Below are 27,938 nucleotides of genomic sequence, written 5' to 3'. Positions count from 1 at the left end.
CACATATGCACACACACGCACGCACACGCACGCACGCACGCACGCACGCACGCACGCACGCAGTGGAGGCAGGTGCAGCAGGTGCAGCAGGTGCAGCAGGTGCAGCAGGTGCAGCAGGTGCAGCAGGTGCAGCAGATGCAGCAGGAAGCCAGAGGTCAGTGCTCTGCTCTGATGAATCTGACGTTGAGACAAGTTAACGCTCGGCCATTTAATAGTGGTGAACAGCATCATTATGAAAATAAATTACCTGTTACTTCATCAGCTCCTAAAAGTAACGTCGTCTTCCTACATCAAGGAGCAAAAGTATAAATATATTCAACCACGGGTTCATCCAGCAGCTTCACCTGCTTTGGTCTGAACTAACTACAAACAACTGTACAGGACAAATATTCACGTCACGTCAGAACGGCCTCTCAGCTTGTCTGAAGATGGAACAGTTCAAATGGCATTTTCAGACTTTATGTACTGAGTTCAGTTTCACTGCAGAGGTGTTTGGTTTGTTGCGATGTCTCTATTTGTTCGGTTCTGCAGCTTCAGGCCATGATGTCGTGGAGCAGTCCTCGTTCCTGTGCATCTGCAGCATCTGTGCGACTTCCCACCGACTCGTAGAAACAGTCCTCGTTCACCATGGAGGCCATGCTCTGGACGCTGAAGTCTCTCTCCAGCTCCTGCACGTCTCCTGGCCTCGTCTCCTGGCTCCCGGCGCCGGCCTCCACGAAGCGGAGCCGCTGCAGCTGGGCCTCCAGCTCGCTGGTCAGGGAGCAGAGCCGGGTCCGGCCCCCTGCGGTGGCGCCGGTCCGGCTGGGCGGCAGCGGCTCCGAGCAGGTGTCTCCCGGGATGACGCCGTCGGGCCCCTGGCTCTGCTCCGGTGGGCGGCTCCTCCTCCTCCTCCTCCTCCTCCTCAGGGAGTTGGAGGGAGCTCGGTCTCTGAGGAGGCAGCTCAGAGCGTGCAGCACGGCCGCCTTCGCCTCCAGGCCACTGAAACGCAGACAGAGTGGAGTCTGAGCTTGTCTGCTGGTCTATCGCTGAACCAGTACCTGAACGCATCACGTGATCACGTGAGTTCGTACCTGCTGCAGAGCTGGAACACCGTCTCCGGTCGGCCCTCGACCTCCGACCTGCTGTGGACCAGCTCCCACACACACGGGTTCTCTGAGCCTGAAACCCCAAAACAACACAGTCCACCGGGCTTAGGAGGCAGCAGAACCGGCAGATCGGCACTCACAGACCATCACTGACCTGTCACGTTGGCCGGTCTGACCTGAACTGCTGACACTGGGATTAACCAGCGGAACCTGAAGGGGTCCAGGTCAGCTGAACGGGAGCTCGTCTGTCCCTGGAAGACACGGGGGTCAGAGGTCACGACCACACGGCGGCTCTGCATTAAAGCCTATGGGCACCACACTCACCGTCCTCCTCTTCTTGCTGCTGTCGCGACAAACCAGGATGACGGCGCGTTTAAACACTGCGGACACAGAACACGGACCTGAGCTCAGCACCGACCGGACCAGAACATGTCAGCACTTAGTGCACTACTCACCAAACAGCGTGAGCTCGGGCTCCTTCCTCAGTCGTCCCACACAGGGCAGAGGGTTCAACCACAGCACCGACGCGTGGACCAGGAACTCCGCCATAGAGATGTCTGTGACCCGTCTGCCGGCGCCGCTCTGCTCTGCAGCCAGCTGGTCGAACACGGAGCCGTAGTCCTCGTAGATCTTCTGCATGTCGTTAATGTGACTCGCCACCGTCTCCATCGCTCGCAGAGCCTCTGAGGAGACGGGACTGGGTGACGACTGGAGGCTGTGTGTGTGTGTGTGTGTGTGTGTGTGTGTGTGTGTGTGTGTGTGTGTGTGTGTGTGTGTGTGTGTGTGTGTGTTTGTGCATGTTACCCGTCAGGTTGTTTGTGTGTGTGTGTTTGTTTGTTTGTGTGTGTGTGTGTTTGTGCATGTTACCCGTCAGGTTGTTTATGTGTGTGTGTGTGTGTGTGTTTGTGTGTGTTTGTGTGTGTGTGTGTGTTTGTGTGTGTGTGTTTGTGTGTGTGTGTGTGTGTGTGCATGTTACCCGTCAGGTTGTTTGTGTGTGTGTGTGTGTTTGTGTGTGTGTGTGTGTGTGTTTGTGTGTGTGTGTGTTTGTTTGTGTGTGTGTGTGTTTGTGCATGTTACCCCTTCAGGTTGTTTGTGTGTGTGTGTGTGTGTGTTTGTGTGTGTGTGTGTTTGTGCATGTTACCCGTCAGGTTGTTTGTGTGTGTGTGTGTTTGTTTGTTTGTTTGTGTGTGTGTGTGCATGTTACCCGTCAGGTTGTTTGTGTGTGTGTGTGTGTGTGTGTGTGTTTGTGCATGTTACCCGTCAGGTTGTTTGTGTGTGTGTTACTGTGCGTGTTTGTGTGTGTGTGTGTGTGCACATTTTTTTTTCCTTCGACGTGGGGAACATAAACCATGTTTTTGCTATCAAGGTGAGGACATTGTGACAACAAAAGCTTTTTTGAGGGTCAAGATGTGACTTTAGGGCTGTGGTTAGAATTGAGTTTTGGTTCAGATTAGAGCAAAGATTAGACGTCTGCCTTTAGTTGTGATGGTTAGGGTGAGGGGCGAGGGAGGCATTATGTCAATGGGAAGTTGATGACAAACCCAACTTTGTGTGTGTGTGTGTGCGCGTGTGTGTGTCTTTGCGGTTACTGGAGTGGGGCCCAATATAAAGCTGTGGGGCCCTTTGACTGTGTGTGTATGTGTGTGCGTGCATGCGTGTTTTACCCGTCAGGTGTGTGTGTTCTGGACTCTCCGGGTCAGTCAGGGAAACCAGCTCTCGGAGCAGCAGCGGGTACTTCAGCACTCTCTGAACCGGTTTGATCAGGTACGACTCCAGAGAGGACGAGTGCTGATTGGTTGGATTGCTCCTGTCCAGGAAGTCTTTGAAGGCTCCGTCTGTCTTCGCTGCAGGAGCCACGTGACGCTTCAGTGACTGGTTTGATTTAATGATGTGCATTCATTCATCAGACGTTCTGAGCCTCACCTCTCTCCAGAACCTTCTGGACCTTAATGTGGTTGGCACAGAAGCCGCTGTAAAGCTTGAAGTGGTCGGCGTAGTAAAGAAAGGAGCCTCCCAACGAGCAGAGCAGCTTCTGAAGGTCAGAAGGAGAATAAAGAACAGATCCGGTCCCGGCAGAGACGCGAGCAGCAGCTTCACGGTCGGTACCTTGAACTGCTGGGCCGTTTCCAGGTGGCTGAAGTTGGGACATGACGCGATGCGCTCCTCCAGCGTTTGAAGAAAGACTCTTTGGAAGTCCAGCATCTCGGGCAGGCTGCCGAACAGAGCCTCCATCTGAGAGAGAGAGAGACGGGTCCGTCAGGGACGCGGCGCCGGCGAGGCTCATGGGAGCTGGAGTACGTACCTCGTCTTTACTGAGCAGCGTCTCCGTCTGCAGCGGAGTCAGGTAGATGTCGAACAGAGAGACCAGGTCCTGGCAGAGACCACATCAACAGGCGCTTTAATCATCGTCCTCAGTGGCACCGGAACCAGAACCGCCACAACTAGGGCTGCACTCATACCTTGACATAGGACTTCTCCGTGTCCACCAGCTCCTGGATGACTTTACGCAGGCGCTGACACGTGCTCAGGTGGGTGGGGGTCCCCGGCTGCAGGACCAGCTCTCGGCTGTAGGGGTTCTTCGGCACATCCACCTCCACCGCTCGGCCTTCTGGGAACGTCTGGTACCGCGAGTAGACCCGCTCCATGTTCTGAAAGGGATCAGTGTCATCATCAGCATCTTTGGAATCAGGCAACAAGAGGTAACCAACAGGAGGCAGGTCAAAGGTCAGAGGTCAGAACAGGCCAAAGAAGACACCAGCAAAACAAAAAGCAGCAGCTTCATCCATCAAAGTCTGTGCTGCCAGCAGCTAATCAGCCTGAAGGAATATAAAGACGGAGACGCGCCGCCCCTCAGCGCGTTGCCTGCGTTACCATCAACACGTGGGCGTCAGAGCGGCTCAGGCAGCAGGTTGCCTCCTCCAGCAGCCCCACACCAGGAAACGCCTCGGCCTCCTCCTCCTGGGGCAGCACCCAGCACAGAGCCCCCATGACGCCGAGGCCACGGGGTCAGAGGTCAGCTGCCACAGCCTGCTCCGCGGGGACAGCTAGCCGAGCAACACAACATCCACGGCTTGGGAGACGCATTAATCCCCCCGCTCCGACTGAAGGTGTAAGCCTGGATTATCAGCCTGATCAGGGGCCACGTGACGCCGCCTGTGCTCGAGGATTGTGGGAAATGGTCTCTGCAGGCAGGTGAGGAAGCAAGAGCCACATCCACGATGCAGGAAGATGTTTTTACCTGAGGGTCACACGGTGCGTCATCAAAAGCAGGAGACGGGCCATCGTCTGGAGACGACTCTGTTACCGCGACAAGATGAGAGAAACCAGCTGTTAGTAGAGAAGCTGTCCGTGAACTGAGCATTCCTGAGGAAGCCGCAAGTGGACCGACCCGGTCCCCATTCAGTCTGACAGGTGTGCTCATAGATCACCTGAGGCGCCGGTCAGGGGGTCCAGAGGCGCCGGGGGGTCCGAGGGGCCTTCAGGCGCCTCGTCTCTCCTCAGCAGCAGCTGAAGGTTCTGGTGACTGAAGAGACTCTGCAGCAGGTCCAGGTCCAGTGTGGACACACTGGCCCCGTTCACAGCCAGGACCTCATCCCCCGCCCTGAGGCCTGATGGGAAACAGGAACAAAGGTCAGAGACTGGAGGGGAACGTGGCGCATCACAGACCGACTCAGATGTTTGACCTTCGCAGGCGGACCGGCCCAGCGGGTCGACCTCGCTGACGTAGACGTGACTCCTTCTGGCTCCGTCCACATGACCCGTCACGGCGAAACCTGCAGGAACACGACGAAGCAGAGCCTGAAGCACACATTCACCTAAAGCCAACAGACGGGTTCAAGCAAACACTCAGGTTCTTACCAAAGTCCTCGGCAGCGTCGAGTCGACAGATGTGCAGAGTGAAAACACCAACGTTTGGAACCTGCAGCTGTTCAACGGCCTGAACCACAGAACAACAGGACACGACATGATGAGCTTCTCCTCACTGCACACGTCCAGCTCTCAGAGGAGCAGTGAACTCACCCGCAGAGGTGCAACGCAGCCTGCAGAGGGCGCCAACGCGTCACCCAGCGTCTGCAGGAGGAAACTCAAACTTAGTGATCTGCTGCAGGCTCACGTAGAGTCAGGAAAGAAACGAAGCTGCAAACTGTTCCTCACTGGATGAGCTACAGGCTTATTAGAGCCATTACACGCTAAATAGAAAAAGTTACATTAAACATTGTCTATTATGATCAATGCAAAGCTTAAAAATCCAACTTTGACACTTGCACTTGAACACACCAAGAACAGGCCTCAGGCAAGAAGGAGAAACACGGTGGAGGTAGTAGAGATCCAATTAAAGCTAGAGCGGAAGGGGGGGGCTCCTTCAGGCCTCTGACAGGAAGGAGCTTAAAGGAAGCAGAGCTGATGCACGTGGGGGGGGGGGGGGGGGGGGTCTGGCTTAACGCTCAGGGAACAACAAAAGGCTCCGGGACCTTTAACCTCCCTCTGACAGCTGTCCCACTAAACACCTCCTCCCCTGGGGCTTAAAGGGCAGCAGCCTCTGGGCCCAACAGCGCCGCAGCGCTGATCCAATGGGTCCGTGGCTGAAAATACCGGCAGAGTCTAAATATAAACCTAATTACAAACAAAAAAAGACTTTGATTCTAAATTCGGCTCCGCATTCAAACCAAAAGGAGGCCCAGAGCATCATGGGAAATGAGCTGAGCTGAAATTACAGGTTGGTTGGATTAAAACCACAGATGCAGCATCAACAGGCCGACCAGCTCAGACCCAGTGGACCGGAACACGGCCTGGGAAGCAGAAGGTCGCCAGTTTGAAGCCAGTTGAGCCCACCAGGTGTGTCCTTGAGCAAGGCATCTCACACTAGCTCGCTGAGCTGCCTGCCTGTGGATGCCCACTGGGAGGAGCCTCCCCATAAAGAGGAGCCCCAGCAGCGTCAGACACGCGTCACCTCACATCCCCAGCGCCCGTCCTTCCTGCTGCTCCTGTTGGGCCCGTCCACAGCCTTCAGAGGCGGGAGCCTCCTCCTCCTGCCGCCGCCTCCTGGCCTCAGCGGCCCCTCGTCGCGGCTGCACACCTGGCGACAGGCAGGTCCAGAGTGAGACAGGACGCGTGGGGCGTGTTGAGACGCGTGAAGGCCGTCGTACTCACCAGCGCGTGGAGGGACGACGCCGAGAACAGCCCCAGGCGCCCCAGCAGGCTCTTGGAGGCCCGGCTGGCCACGGCCAGGAGGCTCTTGGGGTTTGGGAGCTCGCCGCCCTGCAGACTGGACAGATAGCACCTGAGTCTGAACAGGTCCAGGTTCAGCTTCTCCAGGTTCTGCTCCCACTGCTGGATCTGAGGCAGCACAGACAACAGACAACAGTGAGGAAGCAGCTCGGTGAGCGACTGCTCAGCAGGTCTACTGTTCCTGTGTGTCTGGAGTCGGGTTGCCATGGGAACCAGGAGGACGAGCGTCATCATCATCATCATCATCATCGGACTAATGAGGACTCTTGCTTGTTGGACTTTACTGTTAGTGAGAAACCAGATGTTTGTGCTGCCAGTAACGGCACTAAACATCTGGAACTGATCTTGGCTCCACGTGACATATGGAGGTTCCAGACAGAGACACATTTCACATCTCGCTCTCCACGACATGACACCAGGTTACCACACCTGGCCCTCCACCGCCTTCCTGCTCTTCGGCTCCCTGATGACTGACAGCTGCAGCTCCGCCATCTTCTTCATCTTCCCGTCCAGGTCGATCCTGTGCAGCAGCGAGCGGGTCTGGCCGCGGAGGAGGCGCAGCGTGTCCCCGCCCCCCAGGCGCTTGGCCAGCAGGGAGGCGCTGGCCGAGTGGATGGCCGTCACCCAGTTCTCCAGGTCTGTCTGGCTGGTGGCCTAGAGTTCAAGAGGTCGTCAGGAGCAGAGAGCAAACAGCAGAAGCACCGAGCAAACGCGTTTCAGGCCAGTAAACAGAGGTCCTCCTCCGTGGTGGAGCCCAGTTAGACCAGAGGAGCGGCGTGAGACGCACCTGCAGCAGGTAGACGTCTCCGTGCAGGTTGCTCAGACAGAAGACGTGCTCCTTCTTGGGGTGCTCGGGGACGGCCTGGACCAGGGCGTCGCTGGCCGGCAGGGCGTGACGAGGGCACAGCTCCTGCTCCCAGCTGCCGTTCCTCCCGTAGGTCTCATAGAACAGCAGCGTGCAGCCTGCGGACAGAACCGGAACCGGAACCGTTAACGCCGGCGGCCCGCGTGCCGGTGACGGGTGGAGCGCGCAGCCGGTACCTTTCAGAGTGACCCAGTAGCGCCTCCACCTGCGGCGGGCGGCCGGCTCCAGCTTCCTGTCTTTGCTGAGGGCGAGGAGGGCTTTGAAGCAGAGCCACCCGGCCCGTCGCACCGCCCCCTGCTCCTGCTGGAACAGCACGTCCAGCTGCCCCGCTTCTTCCTCCTCCTCATCCTCCGACGGCTCCGTCCGCTCGGCGGCGCTGCTGCAGCCCGTCTCCAGCTCCTGCATGAAGTTGTGGTAGATGTTCTGAACTGGGGGGAACGGGTTCTGGTTCAGGAGGGGGTTGGAGGACCACAAGGAGCTGGAGGAGGTGTCAGCGGGTTGGCTGCTGCTCGGCTCCTGGGGAGGACGACGGCAAGAGCTCAACTACTACGTTGTAGCATCACACAGGATGTGAGCTCTTCAGCTGAACGTAAACAGGAAGTGATGTTTATCTGAGGTCAAACAGTCCAGAAAATCAACAAATGGATTATTGGAGAAACAGAGACTAAACACTAGGTTCAATGTTATCAATTTGTGATTTGATCAATTTCATTCCAACGCATTTGAATTAAAGATGATTTAAAAAAAAGCTCCTGCTAAAACTGAACACAGAAGTTTTCCACTTGTTTGTCTAATTACCACCGTATTCAGGGTCTCTCCTCTTGAACCACTTCCTACCTGGATCCTCCTCTTCTTCCGGCTCAGACTTCCCGTCCAGTCGCTCAGTCGTCTGATCCGGTTCTTCAGGAAGTCTTTGCGGCCGATCCCACCTGCAGGGCCGGACTCGGGCCTGCGACTCGGCAGCGTGAGGGACGAGTAGCTCTGCTCCGGACCTGCGGCCTCCTCCTGGATGACATCATCCAGCAGCGCCGAGGCGGCGTCGGGGGGCGTGGGGAAGCCGGGCAGCGCACTGTGAGTGGAGCACACGCTGTCCAGGGACGCGGCGCAGGATGAAAACAGGCCGAAGTCGCTGAGGTCCGGCTGCAGGACCACCGAGTCCCCGATGCCGCTGTCGTCGGTGCGGCCGGAGGAGGTGGAGGTGAACTCGTTGGCCTCGGCCGGCGGGAGGAGCAGGTTGGAGCTGAACCCGGGGGAGATGCTTTCCCCCGGGGGCGAGCCGGGCGCGCCGGCGGCCGGATCCGGCCCCCAGGGCGAGTCGTACCAGGAGCCGTCGGAGCTGAGCGAGTTGCCCTTGCTGGTGCGGGCGGAGGCGTCTGCGGCCGGTGCAGCAGGGAGGCCCGTTCTCCCGTCGGGCTCCACGGCGCCGGCCCGGCCCACGGTGAACTCCACCCGCATGCTGCCATCTCTGAACAGCACCTTGGGGCTGCCGCCGCTCTCCACGGAGCTGCAGGGCCCCGGACTGGGCCCCGGACTGGGCCCGGACCCCTTGGGTCCCACCCAGGACGTGTGCTGGTTCTGCCGGCTCCTCCTGCAGGAGCCCTGGCTGCTCCTCCACCAGCCGCGGGCCGACGGAACCTCCTCCCTCCTGGAGGAGAACCTGAGCGAGCGGGTGGGTTTGGCCGCAGATACGAAGCTGCTGTGACTGTCTGTGTTTCCCATTGTTACCTGGAGGAGGAGACAGACGGGGAACGTGAACATCTCAACATGTCCACCCGTCTCCATGGCAACCGAGCACACGCCATCGTCTGATGAAGCCCCTGGTTTAAAAGCTCAGGGTGAAGCTGAAGCTGAGACTGTTCTCAGCCATCTTTGGTGTCCGGGTTCTCTGTGTACTGTGGAGAACTTGGATCACCCACCCAGAACCTGCTCTGGGTCCTTTTGGCCCAGTTGGTGACCAGCCCTGTTCTACTGCTTCTGGTCCAAATACAAAGACTTAAACTCCAATTAACACGGACAAACACTATGACCAGCTGTCACTGCTACATGAAACCAGCTTCAGCTGCATCACAAACATCATGTGAATAATGTTTAACTTCATCACAACCAGCCGAAGGACAAAGTTAAAATCCTACAAAAGTGAGAGCAGATAAAATCTGACCGTCAAAGCCTGAACTTCTGTTTGTCCTCAGAGGTTCCGCGGCTCCTTCATGCTCCGTCCGTCCGGCCGCCTCCTTGCTCTTCACTGCTGAACCGCCGTCTCTCCAGCTGCTGCCTCTCTCTCCCCCTCTCTGTTTGCCAAGGTCGCTCGCCCTCTCTCTCACCGGCTCATCTGTCGGGAACAGAGCGAGGGAGGGGCCTCGTGAGCTCCAGCACACAGACTTCCCTTTTGTGTAGCTTCCATGACGTCCCTCTGCTACACTGCGCTCCTCTCCCTCTCCTTCAGTTGTTGAGGCCACATCAGTCATTGAAACGTCTAAATGTTTGAAGCAACAAATCCTGAACATTTTCATGTACAGTACAACAGTTTAGGATCCTTCACCAACATTGAAGACGAGAAGTTTAGACGCCCACAAAGTAAACACACAACTAAGACGAGTCAAAGCCTCAGAAGGAGACGAGTCCAACGAGTCAGAGAGAAGCCTCCAGGGTTGGAACAGGTTCCATTGGTTATGACACAGACGTTGATGGCTGGAATAACCCTGTTTAGTAAAAACGTTGGGTGACTTTCCACAACCTGTGTCAGGAGGTGGAGTCCGTCTTCCTGAGTCCGATACCTGTTTCCTGATCAAGCTGAGCAGAAGTCAGATGTGAGTCGGCTGACGCTCATCCTGTCCTCAGTCAGACCCTCGAACGCATCACGGCCCTCTGAGCAGAGGAACCATGTCTACCTTTACATTATTGTTAAATCAGGTGGTTTCTTCCATGAGGAAACTTCAGCAGAGCAACAGTTCACCCCCCCCTCCCCCTCCAGCCGGCCGCTGCTTTTTGAGTCTCCGGTCCCATCGGCCATCTGCCAGCTCGCAGGACGCCCTCCACGGGCATTCTTCCACAACAAAGAGCCCCTCCCCCAGGCAGGCGTGAGCAGATTCATCTGATCTGAATTAATCAGATCTGGTCATTGTGCACATTCTCAGCTTGGATGGAGGAACATCACCATCACACACGCCCCCCGAGTGCAGGATCTGACGGAGACCAACAGGTCCCCAACACCAAAAGGCTCGAGGAGAGCAAATATACAAAACCAAGTGTCATATACTTATATTTGTCAGCCCATTAGTTCATATCAGACATTGAAAGCAAAAGTCATCCAGTAGAAAAGATCAATAGGAAGAAACCTCCAGTTTTCTATCTGCAGAAGCCGAGGAAACAGGACGCAGGAAATGCAGAGGAGCCATGAATAGCAGGAAACGTTAACAGAAGTAGTTCTAGTTTTAACATGTCTGTTTGCTGATTGAAGGATCTTTGCTGCAGGTTTGTAGATTCTGCTCGTCCTTGAGTGCTCTGCTGACACAAATACTCCACCCGTGCACGGACCCAAAAAAAAAAAAAAGAGGATGGATTTGGCTGCACATCATAAAACATGAAGATATTTCATCACGACCCAGCAAACACACACTCTGCTCGAACATTTAAAGCTGAAAATGTTCCGTTACCTTTAAACAGCAACGTTAACAGCCTTAATGCTGATGGACCGTGGGCAGTTGTTTTTGTTGGGAGACGCCAAGAAGCAAAACAAGCGCTCACCTTCCCATGGGAAGGCAGTGAAGCGGGAGCTGATCAGCCACTTTCTCTCCTGCAGAGGAAGCGGGCCTGGGCTGGGCTCTGCTTCCGGTCCTGGCTGACTGGGGTCCTTGTCTTGGCGCTGTGGGCAGACGGGTGGGGTCGAGCGTTGGGCTCGGTGTGGCTGCTGCAGCTGCTTCCTCCACTGGAGACGCTTATACATCCAGAAGCTTTACTCCCAGTGAAAGAAGCAGTATGACGTCCTGCTCCCGGGTTTTCTGCAGAGTCAGATGAGAAGATGTGTCACTGTGGGCCCAGTGCTGGTCCAGAACAGAAACCTGTTGGTTGAGATTAGGCATCTAAAATGTGTTGTAAATACCCAGAAGGGAAACAACGACAGACTAACTCAAATTTATTGACCTGCACATGAAACCAAACTACATCTGACCTGGGACAGAATCAGATTAGGGTGCGTTTAACTCTGCGGCACCGCCTGAGACCATCGGCCTCTTTGACACCCACACGCACTTTATTCAATGGATCGCCACTTAGTGTGGAGGCGATCGGTCCATCACGGCAGCTGGATGCAGTTCAGACAAAGCAAAAGCACAGTTCACCATCGAAAGCTACAAACCAAGAGTGAGTGACAGGAGGCATCAACAGAGCTGAAGCAACCAGACAGAGGACGTGTGGGTGCAGCACCAGAGTCACACTCGTCACTCCCCTTTGTGGCAAAGAGATGTCTGAACAAAGCAGTGACGAGTTGCTCCTTTCAATCGAGCCTCCAGATGCTGCTGAGGCCCCTCTGGCCCCACATTCATCAAAACACAAGCTTCACTGTCAGAGACAAGAGTTAAGCCAAACACGCTCCACGGACACTATGTGGCTCAGTGAGACAGGGCAACAAACCTGTAATTAATCTGGAGTCTGGGAGCTTTTATTGCTCCACCACTGCCAGTAGCAGGAGTTTCCTTCCCAAAAGCATAATCACAGTAGTGTGCATGTTGTTGTAATTTAGAAAGGGTTAATTCCTGAGATAAAACCGATCCAGAACCAGAAAGCAGTAAAGCTACAAACAAGAAATGACCACGCTGGACACAGAAACATTAGAGGGTAAAAGGAGAGCTGACCAGAAACCCACTGGAGACCAGCCAGTGAACCGCCAGAAACCCGCTAGAGACCTGCTGGTGGCTGGATAGACGAGCAACAACCAGAGACCCGCCAGAAGACCAGCCAGAAGAAAAGCCAGAAGAAAAGCCAGAGAACGACCAGGGACCAGCCAGAAGAAAAGCTAGAAGAAAAGCCAGAGAACGACCAGAGACCAGCCAGAAGAAAAGCTAGAAGAAAAGCCAGAGATCAGGCAGAGAATGACCAGAGACCCACCGGGGACCAGCCAGAAGAAAAGCCAGAAGAAAAGCCAGAGAACGACCAGAGACCAGCCAGAAGAAAAGCTAGAGACCCACCAGGGACCAGCCAGTGAACCGCCAGAAACCCGCTAGAGACCTGCTGGTGGCTGGATAGACGAGCAACAACCAGAGACCCGCCAGAAGACCAGCCAGAAGAAAAGCCAGAAGAAAAGCCAGAGAACGACCAGAGACCAGCCAGAAGAAAAGCGAGAAGAAAAGCCAGAAAACGACCAGGGACCAGCCAGAAGAAAAGCTAGAGACCCACCAGGGACCAGCCAGAAGAAAAGCTAGAGACCCACCAGGGACCAGCCAGAAGAAAAGCTAGAGACCCACCAGGGACCAGCCAGTGAACCGCCAGAAACCCGCTAGAGACCTGCTGGTGGCTGGCTAGGAACCTGCCGAGGACCAGCCAGAAGAAAAGCTAGAAGAAAAGCCAGAGATCAGGCAGAGAATGACCAGAGACCCACCGGGGACCAGCCAGAGACCCGCCAGGAAGCCAGGCTGTGGTGGTGGTCTTCTCAAACTGGACTGGTGAACACAGGAGCTTTAGGTCACTGAACAAAAAGATGCAGATACAGGTTCATTTACTGGTCCTGAAGGGATTCTAACCCTCCTGTGAGTGTGGACACTTCGCCTCCCGTTTCTCCACCTGCAGTGTTGGAACGTTTCTAGACCGGAGTCCTGTTTACTTGAGAGCACATGAAGCTCCAGCTTCAGGAATGTCAAGGCTCTGACAGCGAACTCGCTGAGGTGGACAGAGAATTGGATGGTTGTGTTTGTGGTCCGTTGTAATTTTAGAGCTGAAAAAATGATCCTGATCTGACAGAGCAGCTGAACTCGCGTTGAACAAACACCTCCAATACCGACAAAGACCAAAGCGCAGCCGGCAGGAATTCTGCTGATTTAAGTCTCTGTCGTGTAACGCATCCACTGTTTCATCCTGACAGAGGAGCTGCTCGCTGTTTTAGGCCGGATGACGGACAGAGCAGGACTCGGCAGCCGTCCTTCAGCCTGTTGTTCTGCTCCTTCGCCTCCTCTCAGACTGAAATGATGCTAATTCTGATTCCCTTTTACCACAAACAGCTGCAGCACGTTTCGGAAAGTTTGGAGTCAGAAAAAAATGTGGTTTGAGCCGTGAAGATGTTCCAGCTCTCATTGGAAACATCTGGCTCAAGCGATTTTAAGGAGACACTCGGTCCCATCAGGACTGTGGGCTTCAGGCCAAGCTGCCACTACATGCGGCCGCCGGTGCAGGAACCTCCCGCCCTGGTTCCGAACAGCAGCGAGCGCGGCGCAGATTTCCTGAGAGCCGCGTTGGAAGCAAACGCCTCGGACGCATCCTGTTGCTCTGTCCCTGCACGGACTCACACAGCTGGATGATCAACCTAAAGCCAGTCAGAAAACGTGAGCAGCCTTCTTGTTTATATAAGCGCTGCCTCCAGAAACCACAGCACCAACCCGCTCCGCCCGTTACGTAACGCTGGAGAACCCGAGCCTGGAAAATCATAACATCACCATCAGTCAGGCCACATAAAGGCTCCAGCACGGAACAACAGGAATCAAACATCCCAGCCCCACGCCTACAGCTCAGCAGAACCAGAACCAGAACCCACAGCAACAATGGAAGCGCTCCTGAACACAGATGATCAGGAGTTTCTCTGAGGACTCAAAGCGGAAGCAGAGACGCAGGGAAAGACGCGTCAGAGGCCTCAGACGCTCAAACGTAGGAAACACCGCAAGGTCAGCGTGGTACTGAAGGACTGGACTCGGATGACGCTGGTGGTTTCAGGGAATCACTCTGTGAAACGAGGGTGTAATATTAGAAGAGTAACTGGATCAGCTGTTTACAATGATGCTGGTCTGGGAGCAGCAGGACGACGCTGAGACCACCAACACAGCAGCAAACCGCCTTCGTCACGCGTCGGAGCTCCGACACCGAGTCGAGTCCAGCCCGGTCCACCGCGGAGTCACCAGCGCCGGGCTCTGTCCTGCCCAGCTGCCCCTGGTCCAGTTGCCTCAGAGTCAGGACGGAGCAGGATGCGAGATGCATCGAAGTCAAACCATCACTAGAACACAGCACGAGTGCAGACAGAACCGTTCAATGTGACCGTTATAAATCAAACCTCATGAAGCCCGACTCCATCGGTACCAACCCATGAGTCAGAACTTCACCCATGAGCCAGCTTCAAACCACAACGTGAAGCCATGATCAACTCGGCAGCGTCCTGGATGGAAAACGTCCTCACGTCCCGTTAGATCTGTGCTGGAGCCGCTCGTTTCCCTTCTTGACAGCAGGAGGCGGGTTCCTCCGGCTGGACCAGGACCAGCAGGAGGCGGGTTCAGTTCTCGGGACCACACCTCAGTGACTCAGTGACAACAGTAAACACACGTGACTTCTCTAGGTCCCAGGTTCGAAGCCTTGAGGACGTTTTTACATTTGACATGTGGAGTCGATGACGCCTGGAGACGACCCGAGGCCCGTTTCTGTTGCTGGAAACCCGTGTGGTGCATCATGTCGGGAGCCTTAACACGAGCAGCAGAGATCCAAAACTTCACAGTAAAAGCTGACTGCAGGAAACATCGTCTCATGTTTACACAGGTTCACATTTTATTGTTCATACTTTGAATCCAATGTGTTTAAAGCCGAGAAACATTTTTTATTTTACAGAAAGTGTGAATCATACAGTTTTAATCCTCCAGTTTGTGTAATAACTGCAATCGTGTCGTAACCACGACCTCCTGCTGCTCACGTGACAACGATCCATCGTGGTCCAGTCACGTGCAGCGCTGACGTGGTCCAAACTGTTTGTACCTGCAGAGATCTGCCTCATTCAGCCCTAGGAACAACAGCGCCACCTGCTGGTCAGCTCATTAGCTGCTCTGCTCTGAACTCCGTGGACCCAAAGACCCTTCAACAACAGGACATAAGAAGAAACTCAGTAGAAAGCCAGTCAACCAGCAGAGCTGCAGCGTCACAGCGTTTACCTGAGAGCAGCCGGGTCTCAATGCGACTCTCCTCTAACGTGATGAAGCTGCTGCTGCCCAGATCAGACGCCAGTACACTGATGGGGCCGCTCACTGCCTTCAGATGGACCTGAATGTTGTCCTGCATCAAAACACAGACACACACGCAGACACACACGCAGACACACACGCACGCACGCAGACAGACAGACAGACAGACAGACAGACAGACAGACAGACAGACAGACAGACAGACAGACAGACAGACAGACAGACAGACAGACAGAGACAAACACACACACGCAGACAGACAGACAGACAGACAGACAGACAGACAGACAGACAGACAGAGACACACACACACACACACACACACACACACAGACACACACACACGCAAACAGACAGACAGACAGACAGAGACAAACACACACACACACACACACACACGCAGACAGACAGACAGACAGAGACAAACACACACACACACACACAGACAGACACACACACACGCAGACAGACAGACAGAGACAAACACACACACACACACACACACACACACACACAGACACACACACACGCAAACAGACAGACAGACAGACAAACACACACGCAGACAGACAGAGACAAACACACACACACACAGACAGACAGACAGACAGACAGACAGAGACAAACACACACACACAGACAGACACACACACACGCAGACAGACAGAGACAAACACACACACACAGACACACACACACGCAGACAGACACAAAGACACAGACACACACACACGCAGACAGACAGACAGACAGACAGACAGACAGAGACACAAACACGCACACACACAGACACACACAAGCATGGTGACAGCATGCTTGCCATCAGACAGCATCGCTAACTGCTCAATAGAAGAAAAAAAACTTCCTTGTAATTGTTTGACTTGTCTCTGAGTAAACAAAGAGTATTTGAGCATTTAACTGAGTGACGAGCACAGATCCCCGTCTTTACCTCCTTGGGTGAAGGAATCTCCATCTTGGTTCCTTTCGGAGCTCTGACCACTATCACTGTCTGTCCCTCGAAGCCTTTCAGTCGCACGATGTCCTCGTGCGTCACGTACGCAGACGTAGCCTCGCGTTAAAGAACACACGCGTCGGTCACATCGTCGTTTCCCCTCAGATCTGAAAGGATATGCCAGGTCGTCAGCCCCGTCGGTCAGCTCCAGGAGCTGGCGAGCGCAGCCCTCGATGATGGCGTCCAGCGCGTCCTCCACCAGCCTGATTTTCTCCATCTCCCGACGGAACTTCTCCTGGTTCTTCCACAGAAAGCTGGAAATGGGAATCGCTCCTCTGTAGAAACAGCAGGACATTGTATCGTTCCACTTGTGTCGGCTCGAAGAAGGAAGCAGGAGCCACGGAGCACTCACATCCACCGGATGCTGTCCACCGGGTCCCTCTGGACCAGGTCGATCTCGTGCAGGACGTTGATGATGTTGAAGACTCTGCGTCCGCGGATCTGCAGGTTCCTGATGGCCTGCCTCAGGTCCAGGGATCCGTCCGGGGCCAGCATCAGCAGCTTCAGGAGCTGCTCAGTCAGCCGTTCCACAGGAACACCTGGAGATGGAGCCCAGGACAGTTCTCACACCGTCATGTGCTTCACGCCGTCACTCTGAAAACATCCCAGAACTTCAAAGACTCACTCTTTGCCCGAATGGACTGTTTCATGTGTCGCATGTTTGCACTGAAACGGAAAATAAAAGAAAAAAAGTGAAAAAAAAGTGAAATAAGAATCCAGCTTCACACAGGTTAAACATTAAATAAGAAACATAGTAACCTGGTCTTTGCCTCTGGATTCTCCAAACCTCCACTTGGGTTCTGGAAATCACAAAGAAAACTGAAACAACAGTCACATATGTATCAAAGGTCTAGTGGTAAAAAGTCTGTTCAGACCTGCTGAGGTGGATCTGGAGCCTCTTCATCCTCCTCCTCCTCGGCCCAGGAGCTGCTGGGACCCAGCAGTCCGTCCAGGTAAGGCGGCATGATGGGAATGGCATCGGGACTGACTCCGTCCTTGGAGACGTCCTCTGGCAGGAAGTGGTCCTCACAGATTAAACGCCGCTCGGTCCAGTCCTGCTTGTCCGCCTCCCTCAGCGCTGCGAGCCAAACCTGAACCGGGACACAGTTACTGTGAGCTGTTCTGACACATTGGACCCACTGAACCAGAACCCTGACCCAAATCCTTTTTTTCTGCGAGCATTCTATGTACTGTGAAAGAACTAACGGAGCTCCGGTCTCGTTCTCGGTAAACTGTCAAGCCGTTCCTAATAAAGTGAACACAGACCACCAGTGACCCAATCTAAGGAAGACGTTCCGGCTAAAACGAACCTTGACTTGGGCCGGGTCTGTGGGGAAGTTGAAGAACCTCTTGGCGGGTCGGTCCAGGACGCCCTGGGTTCCGGTCACCGTCTGGTTCGGACACCCGGACACAGCGCACTTCACCATGATGACCACGGCTGTGCCGCTAGCGGTACATCCGAACCGAGCCCCCAACGGACACGCGCATGTCCGGTTTGTTTATGTCTGGTTTTCACACCGGAAACAGACCACAGCGTAACCGGAAGTGCAACAAAGGAGGGAGCGAAGAAGAGTCAGTGGCGCCACCTGGAGCTCACCTGTTCGGTGTCGGGTGCAAACAGAATAAAAAATACCAAATGTAAAGAAAAAGAAATAAAACCAAGCTGCAAACAGGAGAGTATGAATAAAAGCAACCGTAGCTTCTTTGTAGTTCTGAAGCTAACAGCTTGTTTAAGAACCGCGGCCACAGCTTCAGCTTCCACTTTCACAGGAAGGAGCCGCTCAGAGATGGAAGATATCACAACAGGAAGTTCCACAATGTTCTATGTGAGTTGACCTCTTCTCAGTGGAGAGTCGAGTCAGAGCAGCGATGGATGGAGCCTCGCGGCCTCGGTTCTCATCCTGACGTTCAGCTCACAGGTAGAAACCCACACGACGACCCGTGACCTTCCGTTGTTTGACACTGGAGTCATGTGTGGACCGTTGTTTGCTTCCTTTCACCCACAGCAGCAGAAGGACATGTTACATGCCTCAGACACGGGATGACATCATGCTGCCCTGTGGACACCCGGTGGCTGACCGGTAGGAATGTGGCGCCACCATGTGGACCTTCTTGGCCCCTTGGACAGAAGCAGGACGTGGTTCTGGACTCCGGGTGAACCAGTGCTCTGGTCATAGAGAAGGTGGCGGCTGAGGACGCGGGTCAGTGCGACTGCAGTCGGGCCGACCAGTCGGGCCGACAGCGGGGACGGGTCACAGGGGACGACCCGTCTGTCGTTGGCCTTGAGTGTTTAATCCAGATGTTTCAGCTCCAGAAACCCTGTTAAGATGCTCCTCTCCACCAGTGTGGACGTTTCCTCTGTGAAGTGGCTGCATCAAGGACCTCAGAGTGACTGAGTCTAAGCGTGACGGACGTGGACACGTCTTTTTCCTGCAGCGAGACAAAGCAGCATAGTGTCAGGAAATGTGGAGGAGGTCAGAGGTCAAGAGTACAGCAGGCTGCTGTGGTTCGAAGCTGAAGTTTTATGTCATGGCTCTGTTCTGTTCAAACACCTGAAGCCAGAACTTAGGAACGTTTTCACATTCTCCGTCTCTGCTGAGGTCCATCGACGTGTGTTTATTCGCTCAGATCGTATCTGCTGCTGCAGCCAAGATGTGGGCGAGAGCTAAAGGTGCTAACGTGCACAGGTCCAACCCCGATCTGCAGGATTCTGACACCGAGGCTGAAGTCTGTGCTTTGTGTTTTTACAGAATCAGAGGCAGACGGAGGAAAATGCACTTGATGCTTCTGCTCTGAGCTGCTTTGTTGACACCTCAGATCGATGGTTCACCACAGGCTCATGAAGACGAGGATGGAGGCGCGTGAAAACGCTGCTGCGTCCCTCTGACTCGCTGCTTCGTGTTGAAGCCGCCTTGTGACGAGAGGTCGTGTGGCCTCAGATCAGCTGCTGCCTCAGCGCTTCCTTTTACGTCAGCGCAGCTGCTGAAGTTACTTCCACCTCAGGTGAGAAACACTCAAAGCATCCGTGTGATGCTGCACTTCACCAGCAGGTGTCAGCATCGAGGCAGCACTAACATCCAGGGATGTTGGGAAATCACCACAGCCACACGTCCTTCATCACAGCCTTTATTGTGTTTATGTTACAAAATAAATATCCCGCGGCAACAAAGATGAAGCCGAACAGAGGCCACGTTCAGACGTCACGAGAGCTGCTCTACGGAGCTTCTGCTTCTGGCCCGACTGCACAGGAGCCACGTCTGGACCACGGTTCTGAGTGACAGCTACAGGAACCAGCATCATCATCGTCATCATCATCGTGGCTTATGAGCATCACGTCCATGTCTTTGTTTCTACATGTTCAGCTTATTTCTGTGACATCCAATAGTACAAAACACTTTAGTAGCTGTTATAAATAAGAAGTTCATTAATGGTTTGTTGTTAGAGACAAAGTTCAGTTTCTTGGTATTCATTTTGGATAAAGTTGCATTTGCTGGAACTATTGGCCATGAACTTGACTTCATTTGTGGTTTGTTCTATTTCCTGACATTCAGCTGCGTCAGTTCCTCAGTGTGATACGAGTCAGAACCAAGTTCTGGACCTCATGTGAAGCTGCCCGGTGCAGCCCCGACTCTCCCTGACTCTCAAGCTCACACTGGAACTGTTTCATGTTAAAACACACAAGCAGGAAAGTTGGGAGCATCAGCTCAAGTAGCAGATTTTCTGTCCCTCGGATCAGGTGAGGAGAGGAAGGTCGCAGGTTCAACTCCTTCGGCTGCCTCGGCCGGTGAGCAGGACGTGGGGTGCGTCTGCCGGCCTGCGTGGCTCAGGTCTGAGGGAGAGACAGCGTTCAGATCACGGACGTCGGGTCAGAGGTCAGCTGTGTGTTCTTACCATGCTGGCGTGGAGTTGGAGCAGAACCTCCCACACTTGGTGTCCTGTGGGTCCGAGCACACACAGCGTCTCAGCCCCCTCTTCAGTCGCACCGATCCAAATCCATACGGAACCACGTGGCTGAAGAGAGAAGCAGAGTTTAACGTCAAAGGTCAGAGACACATGCACACACTCATATTTGATCACATTTAGCCCGAACGCGTCCTGGTTCTGTCGGGACGATCAGCTGCGAGTTTGACTCCATGGCTCCTCCTCGGCTTCATCCAGATGTTTCACATCAGGCCGAGGATTGAAGGCTCGATTCAGTCTCTGTGGCCTGAAGCGCTTGAGTTGGTCACGATGGATGTTTTGTCCTCTTTGATGAACACTTTTATTTAATGCAGGCTTCGCTCGCTGGCAGCAGGAAACAGCTGCAGACGTTTTATTTGCCTATTAACATCTCAGACCCTCAAACTGAAACCGCGATCAGCGCAGGAGGACGCAGCCGAGGTCCAGTGCTGAGTCTGGACAGAGCCGGGCCCTCGGCCCACAGCGCGTCCTGTTAGCGATGCGGCTCCGCTACAGACTCAGATCCAAACCCGCTGCATACTCATTTCAGACCCAAACTGATTGTGGATCAGGTCATACACGCCGCCAGCGGTGGCTTTGCTCCTCCACACATCTGTCCAGCGCTGGAATGTTTGGGACTGCTCAGGATTCACATGATACAGTGAGAATGAGCTGAAACAACAGTGGATCAGGTTCGTCCTAGTGAAGCTCCTCCAGAGGATCTGCCTAATGTCAGGCGCTGTGTGGAGGAGCTGGGTCCACTTCAACCCAGCTCCTGGAGGAGGCTCGCTGACAGCTGGGCTCGCAGCCTGTTGGACGGAAACAGTCGAGCTCTGCACAAAACCACAACCCGGATAGGAGTTGGGATTCCATCTGATCCGAACTGAGAGCAGGTCATGTAGAGGTGATGATAACAGCAGTGATCCGCCGGCACCAGGACCGCCTGGACCCGGCTCAGACCCTCTGAGGCCCTCGTCCCTGGAGCTGGAGGTATATTTAGTGTTTATGAGCAGACCAGCAGATTTTATGGAGCTGCTGTTTAGAGCAAACCAACAATCTGAGGCTCCTTTTAGCAGCTCCCTCACCTCAAACAGCGAGTGTATGAACGGCAGCCTGGTTCCGCCTGGTTCAGAGAACTCCCCAGTGCTTCACCTCTAATCTTATGACTCGTCTTGAACTCCAGTAAAGGTTCTGGCCTCGAGTGCTGAAGAGCAGCCTCAGTAATTGGAGGCTCTGTGGTGGAACCAGCGGGTTCACGTTAAAGGGGTGAGAGAGGAAACCTGGTAGAAATTATCCCTGGTTGAGGAGGTGCACTTTCTTATTAGCGCCACCACATCTGAATGTGTGGAATGAACTTAATTACCACCAATTGTGAGCAGAGCTGCATCCAGGGCTCAGAATGCACAGTCCACAGACCGTGTTCCGGTCCGTTGGAAGAATCAGCATCAGGGCCAGATACAGTACACAGATACACAGATACAGTATAAAGAGTCGACGGGTCCCTGAAAGCAGGCGCCCACGGAGCAACTGGGAACTAACCATGGTTCCAACAAGACCAGTTACACCAGACACGTGTAACAATGAGCGGGTTGGAGGGTTCTGCTGTTCCACCAGCACTATAGAACAAATCCATGGTTTTACCTGAGCTAGATGAAGGGAAATAATAAAGACATGAGACATTTCTACTGATGACACCTTCTGTTTACAACTGAATTCTGATGTTAACTGCTCTTCAACTGCTGATAACTGGGTTTGAATTTCACATCCCAGTGAGGAAAGACACTGGCTTGTTTGTCTTGGTTCTGGACCGTGAACAGCTCCTGTCCTCCCTGACAGACTCCAGCTACAACCATGAAGTTGCTCGCATGACTGATGCTGCAGTAAATAAAATCCATCAGGAACCCACCTGGGAGTGTTGACCCAGACGATGCCAATGTGGCAGAAGAAGATGCACTCCTTGTCCTTCTGGTTCTCACAGGAGCAGCGCTTATCTCGCCGGTGGGTTGGGGGGTTGAGCTGCACCGTGGGGCCCTGCTCCGCCGTGGGGCCCTGCTCCGCCGTGGGGCCCTGCTCCGCCGTGGGGCCCTGCTCCGCCGTGGGGCCCTGCTCCGCTGTGGGGGCCTGCTCCGCCGTGGGGCCCTGCTCCGCCGTGGGGCCCTGCTTTGCCGTGGGGCCCTGCTTTGCCGTGGGGCCCTGCTCCGCCGTGGGGCCCTGCTTTGCTGTGGGGCCCTGCTCCGACATGGGGCCGGTCACAGAGAAGCTGGAGACTGAGAAAGCAAACAAGTTACTGTCACCAAGTCAGTGGTCTCTGTCACAAGTTGGAGGACAAACAGAAATAAGCTACCGTTTAGACCAAGGTTGGGTTTGAGGCAGCGATAACAGGAACCAGCTCGGCTGAGGTCGCTGAGGGAAACCACCAACGCCAGGCGTCTGCCCTCTGCTTGGCTGATTATAGGTTGAGAAGTATTTTAGGCTGGACTGGGCTACCGAGTCCACGGCACCTTCACCTCAGCAGGCATTAGGTGTTTAACAACCTCTGGGCCCAGCCGGGCCGACGTGGACCGGGGTTACGACCGGTTCCATGTCTCCTCCATCATGTCAGCGTCCACCACAACCAGAACAGCAGCGTCTGCCTCGCACTGTTGAACAAACATCACAGCTGCAGACTTCAGATGACGCAACGGTGCCGGACACAGCTGGGTCCGTGGTTCCGGCACCTCACAGTCTATGGAGCTGCTCCTGAACAACACGCGCTCACACAACCGGCTCGTAAACCGCAGACTGGCTTTGAAGTGCTCTGCACTCGGGGGAACACAAGGGCGTCTGCAGATGGATTTACACCTCGTCTCTCCATAAACGCTGAAGCTGCAGCATGTTGCCTCACATCTGTGACTGGCTCCGTTAGGCTGCAGGGATTTGGACCTTTGTCTCCAGCAAAAACAAAATCACAGTTGTTAAGCCACAAGAACCAGGAAGCCAAGAATCAGATAAATGTTGCAGTCAACTAAAGCTTCAGGACACATCCTCCTTCATTCAGCCATTAGAGTCCCTGCAGAACCACCAGGTTATGGATTCACAGCACTGATAGCTAGGATCCAGTGTCGGCCTTCTGACCTCGCAGAGGGGCCGCTCCCCCTCAGGGGCCACAAACACTGGAGCGTCTGCAGCTTGGCTGGTTCGAGACGTGATGAATTGGGATTTAGTGATGCAGGAATGTTGAAGGGAAGAACAGATAATCATTTAAGATAAAGGCTTGGTGAGTTTGAGATATTAAATCAATCTGCAGAGAATTTACCGTCCAGATGGAAACAAATCTATGGGGTTTCAGAACACAACAATCTGAGTGGTTCTAAGCTGTGAAACCGGGCCCGGCCGAGCTTTGTGCTCCTCGACCACCTTGTCTCAGACCTGCAGGTTGGAGGCTCAGCTCCATGGACCAGGAGGAAACAAAGGATTACGTACTGTAGCGCATTTACAAAAGCTAAGCTAAGATCAGAATCAGAATTGGAATTGTTTTTATTCGCCAGGTTTGCACAAGACAAACAAAGAATTGCATCCTGTCTGACTCTGTCTTTTCATAAACTAACCTAAGCTACGATAAACTAAGCTAAGATAAACTAAGCTAAGCTAAGCTAAGCTATGCAGCTCCATTCTACAAAAGGGGCATAAATGTGATCTTCCACTTCCTAACTGCTAACGAACAGAACTAAGACCAGCATCCCCACACGCTGGACCCTGGCCAGGTCCATTGGACTCCTGCCAGCTGATGGTGTAAGGTTGTGCCCAGCAGCATCCATCATCATCATCATCAACAGAATAAGATCAGCTGTCAGCACACGCAGCCTATCGGCTTCACCCCTCCAGCTCGTCACCTGCTGTGGAAGCAGCTGCTGGAATCGCTCCTCCGTCGTCTTACGGCGCCACCGTCTGCATGTTGCTGCACCTGATATGATCTGGTTTTCTGGTCTTGGTGCAGATGTGTGGGTTTGCTGAGGCCCCACGGCTTTAACAATATTACTGAAAGCGGGTGGATCAGCTGCAGGTGCAGGAGTCAGACCAGACATAAGCAGCCCACACCAGAACCGGGCCTAACAACAGCTCGTCTCAAGACAGTTCAACCATCAGCTCAATAGTAACTGTGACATCTGGTAGGAACTGAGCTCGGATCGTGACCCATTAAGAATATTCTTCCATCCTGGACTGGATCTGGACATAAGTCCCTGCAGATCAAACCTTGTGTGTCCTTAAACCGTTTATAAGCTGATGCGTTTGCCAAACCTCCACATGTGTGAGCACTTAACTGTCCAGAGGTTGAATCCACCACGAGGCTCCGTGTCTGTTGTGATAGTTGGGTTTCCTGGGTGGTAATGATGGAGCTGGGCCCAAAGCGGCGGCCAGCGTAAACTCTCAGACTAATTTGTAGCTTTTGAATCCTACGTCTTCAGCTGGAATCCCCAGAAAGGCTGCAAACTCGTTCCAGTCATCAACAACCGCATGAAGTTCCAGCGGCCCGATTGAGCGGTTCTGACGTCTGGCGAGAACCGAGACTAGATCATCACCTGTACAAGCCACAGCACCGATGCTCAGGGCCGAACCACTGGGTCAGGTCATGAGGATGAGGACATGATGCTAATCTGAGCCCATAGAGACCCGCCTGAAACCCGGTACCAGAACACAAGAACCATGTTTACAGGTCGGAAGCACCAAGTCGGGTCCACTCTGAGGAGGATCCACGTAGGACAGAACACAGCTGAAGGGAGTCCATTAGGTTCTGGGTGATGGATGGAAGCAGCCGGAGCTTATAAACAGCACACGTGACAGGAAAGCTGCTGGTTCTGACGAGTCCAAAGGCAAAACACAGGCTTTCAGTTCTCACAGGTCCAGTTTTACAAATGTCTCTAGGAATAAAATCTGTTTTCTGGCGACAGAGTAGTGTCAGACGGCCAGAACTAGACCAGCAGCCTGACAGATGACACACTGTGTTCTGATCCAGCTCATCCTCTGTTGGTTTCAGCTCTAACCTCATAATTACACAGAGCAGAACTTCAGTGTGGCACTCATAAACTGCCTGCGTTATTATCTGGAGCTGGAGGCTCGGTACTGACCCAACACACACTAACTAGGTAGAAGACAACCTGGAGCAGCGGACTCCAGATCATTGCGACCCGGCCCATCTGGCTTCGCTCCAACAGAAAACCCCCTCTGTTTATTTTAGGGATGAGCAGGTAACAAGCAGAGAAGACACCGAGGCAGAACCTGAGCCGACCCGAACTCTCAGCTATAAAAGGTTACATTCTAGGTTTTATGAGCGATGCTACTGGGTCCACAACACAAACAGCCGAACCCAGACTGGACCCAGTCTTGTGACCCGAGGCTGCATGAGGACAGTCAGAGCATTGAGCTGGTACCGAGTTCACAAGTAGATCAGTAGGCTCTACTGGATCAAAGACTTAAACAATAGAAGTAGAAGCCGCTTTACCTTGATGGTGGTGCAGCAGCAGCAGAGCGGTGCTGAGGAGCCACAGGAGCGTCGGATCCATCTGGCTCAAATGTTTGGGTCCGTCACGGGTCGGTTCTGCAGTGTCGGGCTGTGAGCTGTGGTTTCTAGACAGAGGGAGGACGGAGTGACGGAGTGGAAGTGGATCACAACAAGAAAAGGAGGAGGAGGGGGCGGAGGGGGGGGAGGGGAGGAGGGGCGGAGGGGAGGAGAGGGGGCGGGGGGGAGGGGGGAGGGAGGGGGGGGGGGGACAGGGGAGGAGGAGGGGGGCGGAGGGGAGGAGGGGGCGGACGGGGGAGGAGGAGGGGGAGGACAGGGGAGGAGGAGGAGGACGGGGGAGAAGAGGGCTCAGGGGCTGGGTCTGCTAGGGGACGGCTCCACAGCCCAGTCATTAATCACACCATCACCGACCTGTTGTGATCCAGCGAGAGCAGGTGGAACCACAGGACAGATTTATTCATCCACACAGACACGTCGATGCTTTCAGACAAATTATCCCATGATGGAAAACCACAGAGTCCGGATCAGACACTAAACGGGCCCGAGCTGGACGGGAGTGGGAGTAGGAGGACGAAAGGTCACAGTGAGGTCACAGCTCGGCCAGGACTCCGCATGTGCTGGTTCTGTGGACGGAGCCCAGCTCAGCTCGCTGTAAACCAGACTCGATCAGACGAGGACAATACGAACATCTGGGAGACAGAGTCCCTCCCTCGGGTTTCCCCAAAATGATTCCGGGTCTCGTGAAATGTTCCCAAATGAGCCAGAGACGCAAATAGCACGTTGAGTAAGGAGGATGTGAGCTGGACCGCAAGAAAGGAAGACGGCGATTAAAGAAGCAGAAAATAAACACGTCAACACGTGACAAACTCCACACAAGAAACAGAACCGGTCGGTGACTGAACGAGCTGTTGGGGCCGGTTCCGACGCCCAGCCTTCTGTCTACATCTATGGCCAACGTAAGGAAGCCAGCGTCAGGTGAAACCAAAGCCTGACTGGTTCTGGTCTAATGGGTCACATAACTTCAGCAGAACAAACAGCTCAGACACACAGATTCTGATGCCTGTGTGAGAGGTTCAGGACCTGTGACCCGATTCTGACATGGTGGTGAGTACCACCAGCTGTGCTTCATCCTTCATCCAACCGGTACCGTGTCCAGGGGATGCGGACCAGGGAAGGTTCGGCTCAGGGAGGAGGGAGACGGGCCGGGATACGGGCATGGGCTGGTCCAACTCAGGTTTGAGGGAGACGGGCCAAGCTGAGAAACGGGCCAGGGAGAGTCCAACTCAGGGGGGAGGGAGACGGGCCAAGCCGAGAAACGGGCCAGGGAGAGTCCAACTCAGGGGGGAGGGAGACGGGCCAAGCTAAGAAACGGGCCAGGGAGAGTCCAACTCAGGGGGGAGGGAGACGGGCCAAGCTGAGAAACGGGCCAGGGCAGCTCCGGCTCAGCGAGGAGGGACACTTTGCTGGTTGCAGCTGACCGTGTTGCCTTCAGGCACAGCAAGGAGCGTAGGTCATCTCACTCCCAACCTTAGGTAGAGAACCTCACAGCATGATGGCACCACTGTCCTTCTGCTGCTGAGTCACTTTAATGGGCTGCTTCTGTTTTGGCTGTGGTTTTTCCTCCGCTCTGCAATGAACTGGGCACTGTTCAGGGTGTACGCCGCCTCTCGCCCTCAGCTAGCTGGGTTAGGCTCCGCCCCCCGCGACCCCGAATGGGACCTAGTGGTAGAAGGTGGATGATGGGTTTTTCCTCCTGAACATGAAGGGCAGCGGCGGCGGCAGCAGGAGGAGGAGGAGGAGGAGGAGGAGTCTCCTCACTGATAAGTGTTCATGTTGGACTCCAGCGTTTCCTCAGCTACTGAACAGTGTGAGGAGCCCACATTTGGCTGGAACAACAGGAACCAAGGTCTGTGGTCGTCTGGGTGTGTTGTGAAGCTGCGTTGGAGTTTCTATAGAGAAACCACCACATCAGAGCGAGTGAGGCTGGGACCAGACCCACACGTCTCCTCAACCCACAGCCTGAGCCCAGAACCTCCCCACAACGCCCCCGCCTCCTAAGGAGCACACGGCTTCAGTCAGGGCTCAGGCTACAGCAAAGACCAGGCTGGACAGGAAGACAGGAAGTGGCCGACACCACCTCCACCACTGGAGTCACACTCAGTCACGTTCA

The 27,938-nt window shown here is 54.3% G+C and overlaps 3 protein-coding genes and 1 long non-coding RNA gene across 10 annotated transcripts; 1 reads left to right on the top strand and 3 right to left on the bottom strand.

The window, feature by feature from the left end:
• Window positions 1-193: 193 nt before the first annotated feature.
• On the bottom strand, window positions 194-14,739 carry LOC114849967 (rho guanine nucleotide exchange factor TIAM2). 5 transcript variants are annotated; one of them, XM_055506591.1, is made up of 25 exons: window positions 12,955-14,739; window positions 12,773-12,859; window positions 10,924-11,177; window positions 9,338-9,508; window positions 7,978-8,904; window positions 7,356-7,695; window positions 7,102-7,277; window positions 6,744-6,968; window positions 6,237-6,422; window positions 6,037-6,162; window positions 5,106-5,156; window positions 4,944-5,022; window positions 4,769-4,858; window positions 4,514-4,693; window positions 4,324-4,382; window positions 3,545-3,733; window positions 3,388-3,456; window positions 3,192-3,317; window positions 3,009-3,117; window positions 2,750-2,929; window positions 1,541-1,768; window positions 1,410-1,465; window positions 1,240-1,336; window positions 1,071-1,158; window positions 194-978 (listed from the first exon to the last, which is right to left on the bottom strand). In XM_055506591.1, exons 5-25 carry the CDS (start codon window positions 8,896-8,898, stop codon window positions 534-536), a joined length of 4,020 nt encoding a protein of 1,339 aa, XP_055362566.1. In that variant the 5' UTR covers window positions 8,899-8,904; window positions 9,338-9,508; window positions 10,924-11,177; window positions 12,773-12,859; window positions 12,955-14,739; the 3' UTR covers window positions 194-533. The 5 variants fall into 5 exon arrangements, with proteins under 5 accessions (XP_055362566.1, XP_040925525.1, XP_055362565.1 ...); XM_041069591.2 differs by having other exon boundaries at window positions 8,017-8,904; window positions 12,773-14,739; XM_055506590.1 differs by lacking the exon at window positions 12,773-12,859 and having other exon boundaries at window positions 14,154-14,739.
• Window positions 14,740-14,890: 151 nt separating this feature from the next.
• On the bottom strand, window positions 14,891-17,875 carry LOC114850007 (transcription factor E2F6-like). Its single transcript, XM_055506609.1, has 9 exons — window positions 17,643-17,875; window positions 17,208-17,423; window positions 17,092-17,132; window positions 16,958-16,998; window positions 16,685-16,871; window positions 16,453-16,607; window positions 16,270-16,385; window positions 15,291-15,411; window positions 14,891-15,214 (listed from the first exon to the last, which is right to left on the bottom strand). The coding sequence occupies exons 1-9, from the start codon at window positions 17,757-17,759 to the stop codon at window positions 15,177-15,179; spliced, it is 1,032 nt and encodes a 343-aa protein (XP_055362584.1). The 5' UTR covers window positions 17,760-17,875; the 3' UTR covers window positions 14,891-15,176.
• A 3-nt stretch (window positions 17,876-17,878) lies between these two features.
• On the top strand, window positions 17,879-19,640 carry LOC114850034 (uncharacterized). The gene is made up of 4 exons (XR_003784753.3): window positions 17,879-18,251; window positions 18,339-19,003; window positions 19,083-19,335; window positions 19,503-19,640. It is a non-coding gene; the product is annotated as an uncharacterized LOC114850034 (long non-coding RNA).
• si:ch211-202p1.5 (uncharacterized protein LOC103909337 homolog) lies at window positions 19,443-25,930 on the bottom strand. Of its 3 annotated transcripts, XM_055506617.1 has the most exons (5): window positions 22,806-25,734; window positions 22,616-22,716; window positions 22,178-22,538; window positions 20,224-20,343; window positions 19,443-20,161 (listed from the first exon to the last, which is right to left on the bottom strand). In XM_055506617.1, coding segments are annotated over exons 3-5 (456 nt in total). In that variant the 5' UTR covers window positions 22,513-22,538; window positions 22,616-22,716; window positions 22,806-25,734; the 3' UTR covers window positions 19,443-20,160. The 3 variants fall into 3 exon arrangements, with proteins under 3 accessions (XP_055362592.1, XP_028997791.1, XP_028997792.1); XM_029141958.3 differs by lacking the exons at window positions 22,616-22,716; window positions 22,806-25,734 and adding an exon at window positions 25,751-25,930; XM_029141959.3 differs by having other exon boundaries at window positions 22,616-25,734.
• Between the last annotated feature and the right edge of the window lie 2,008 nt (window positions 25,931-27,938).

The sequence above is a fragment of the Betta splendens genome, chromosome 24 (genome assembly GCF_900634795.4).
Source record: "Betta splendens chromosome 24, fBetSpl5.4, whole genome shotgun sequence".
Classification (NCBI taxonomy): domain Eukaryota; kingdom Metazoa; phylum Chordata; class Actinopteri; order Anabantiformes; family Osphronemidae; genus Betta; species Betta splendens.
This window is presented reverse-complemented; position numbering and strand designations above follow the sequence as displayed.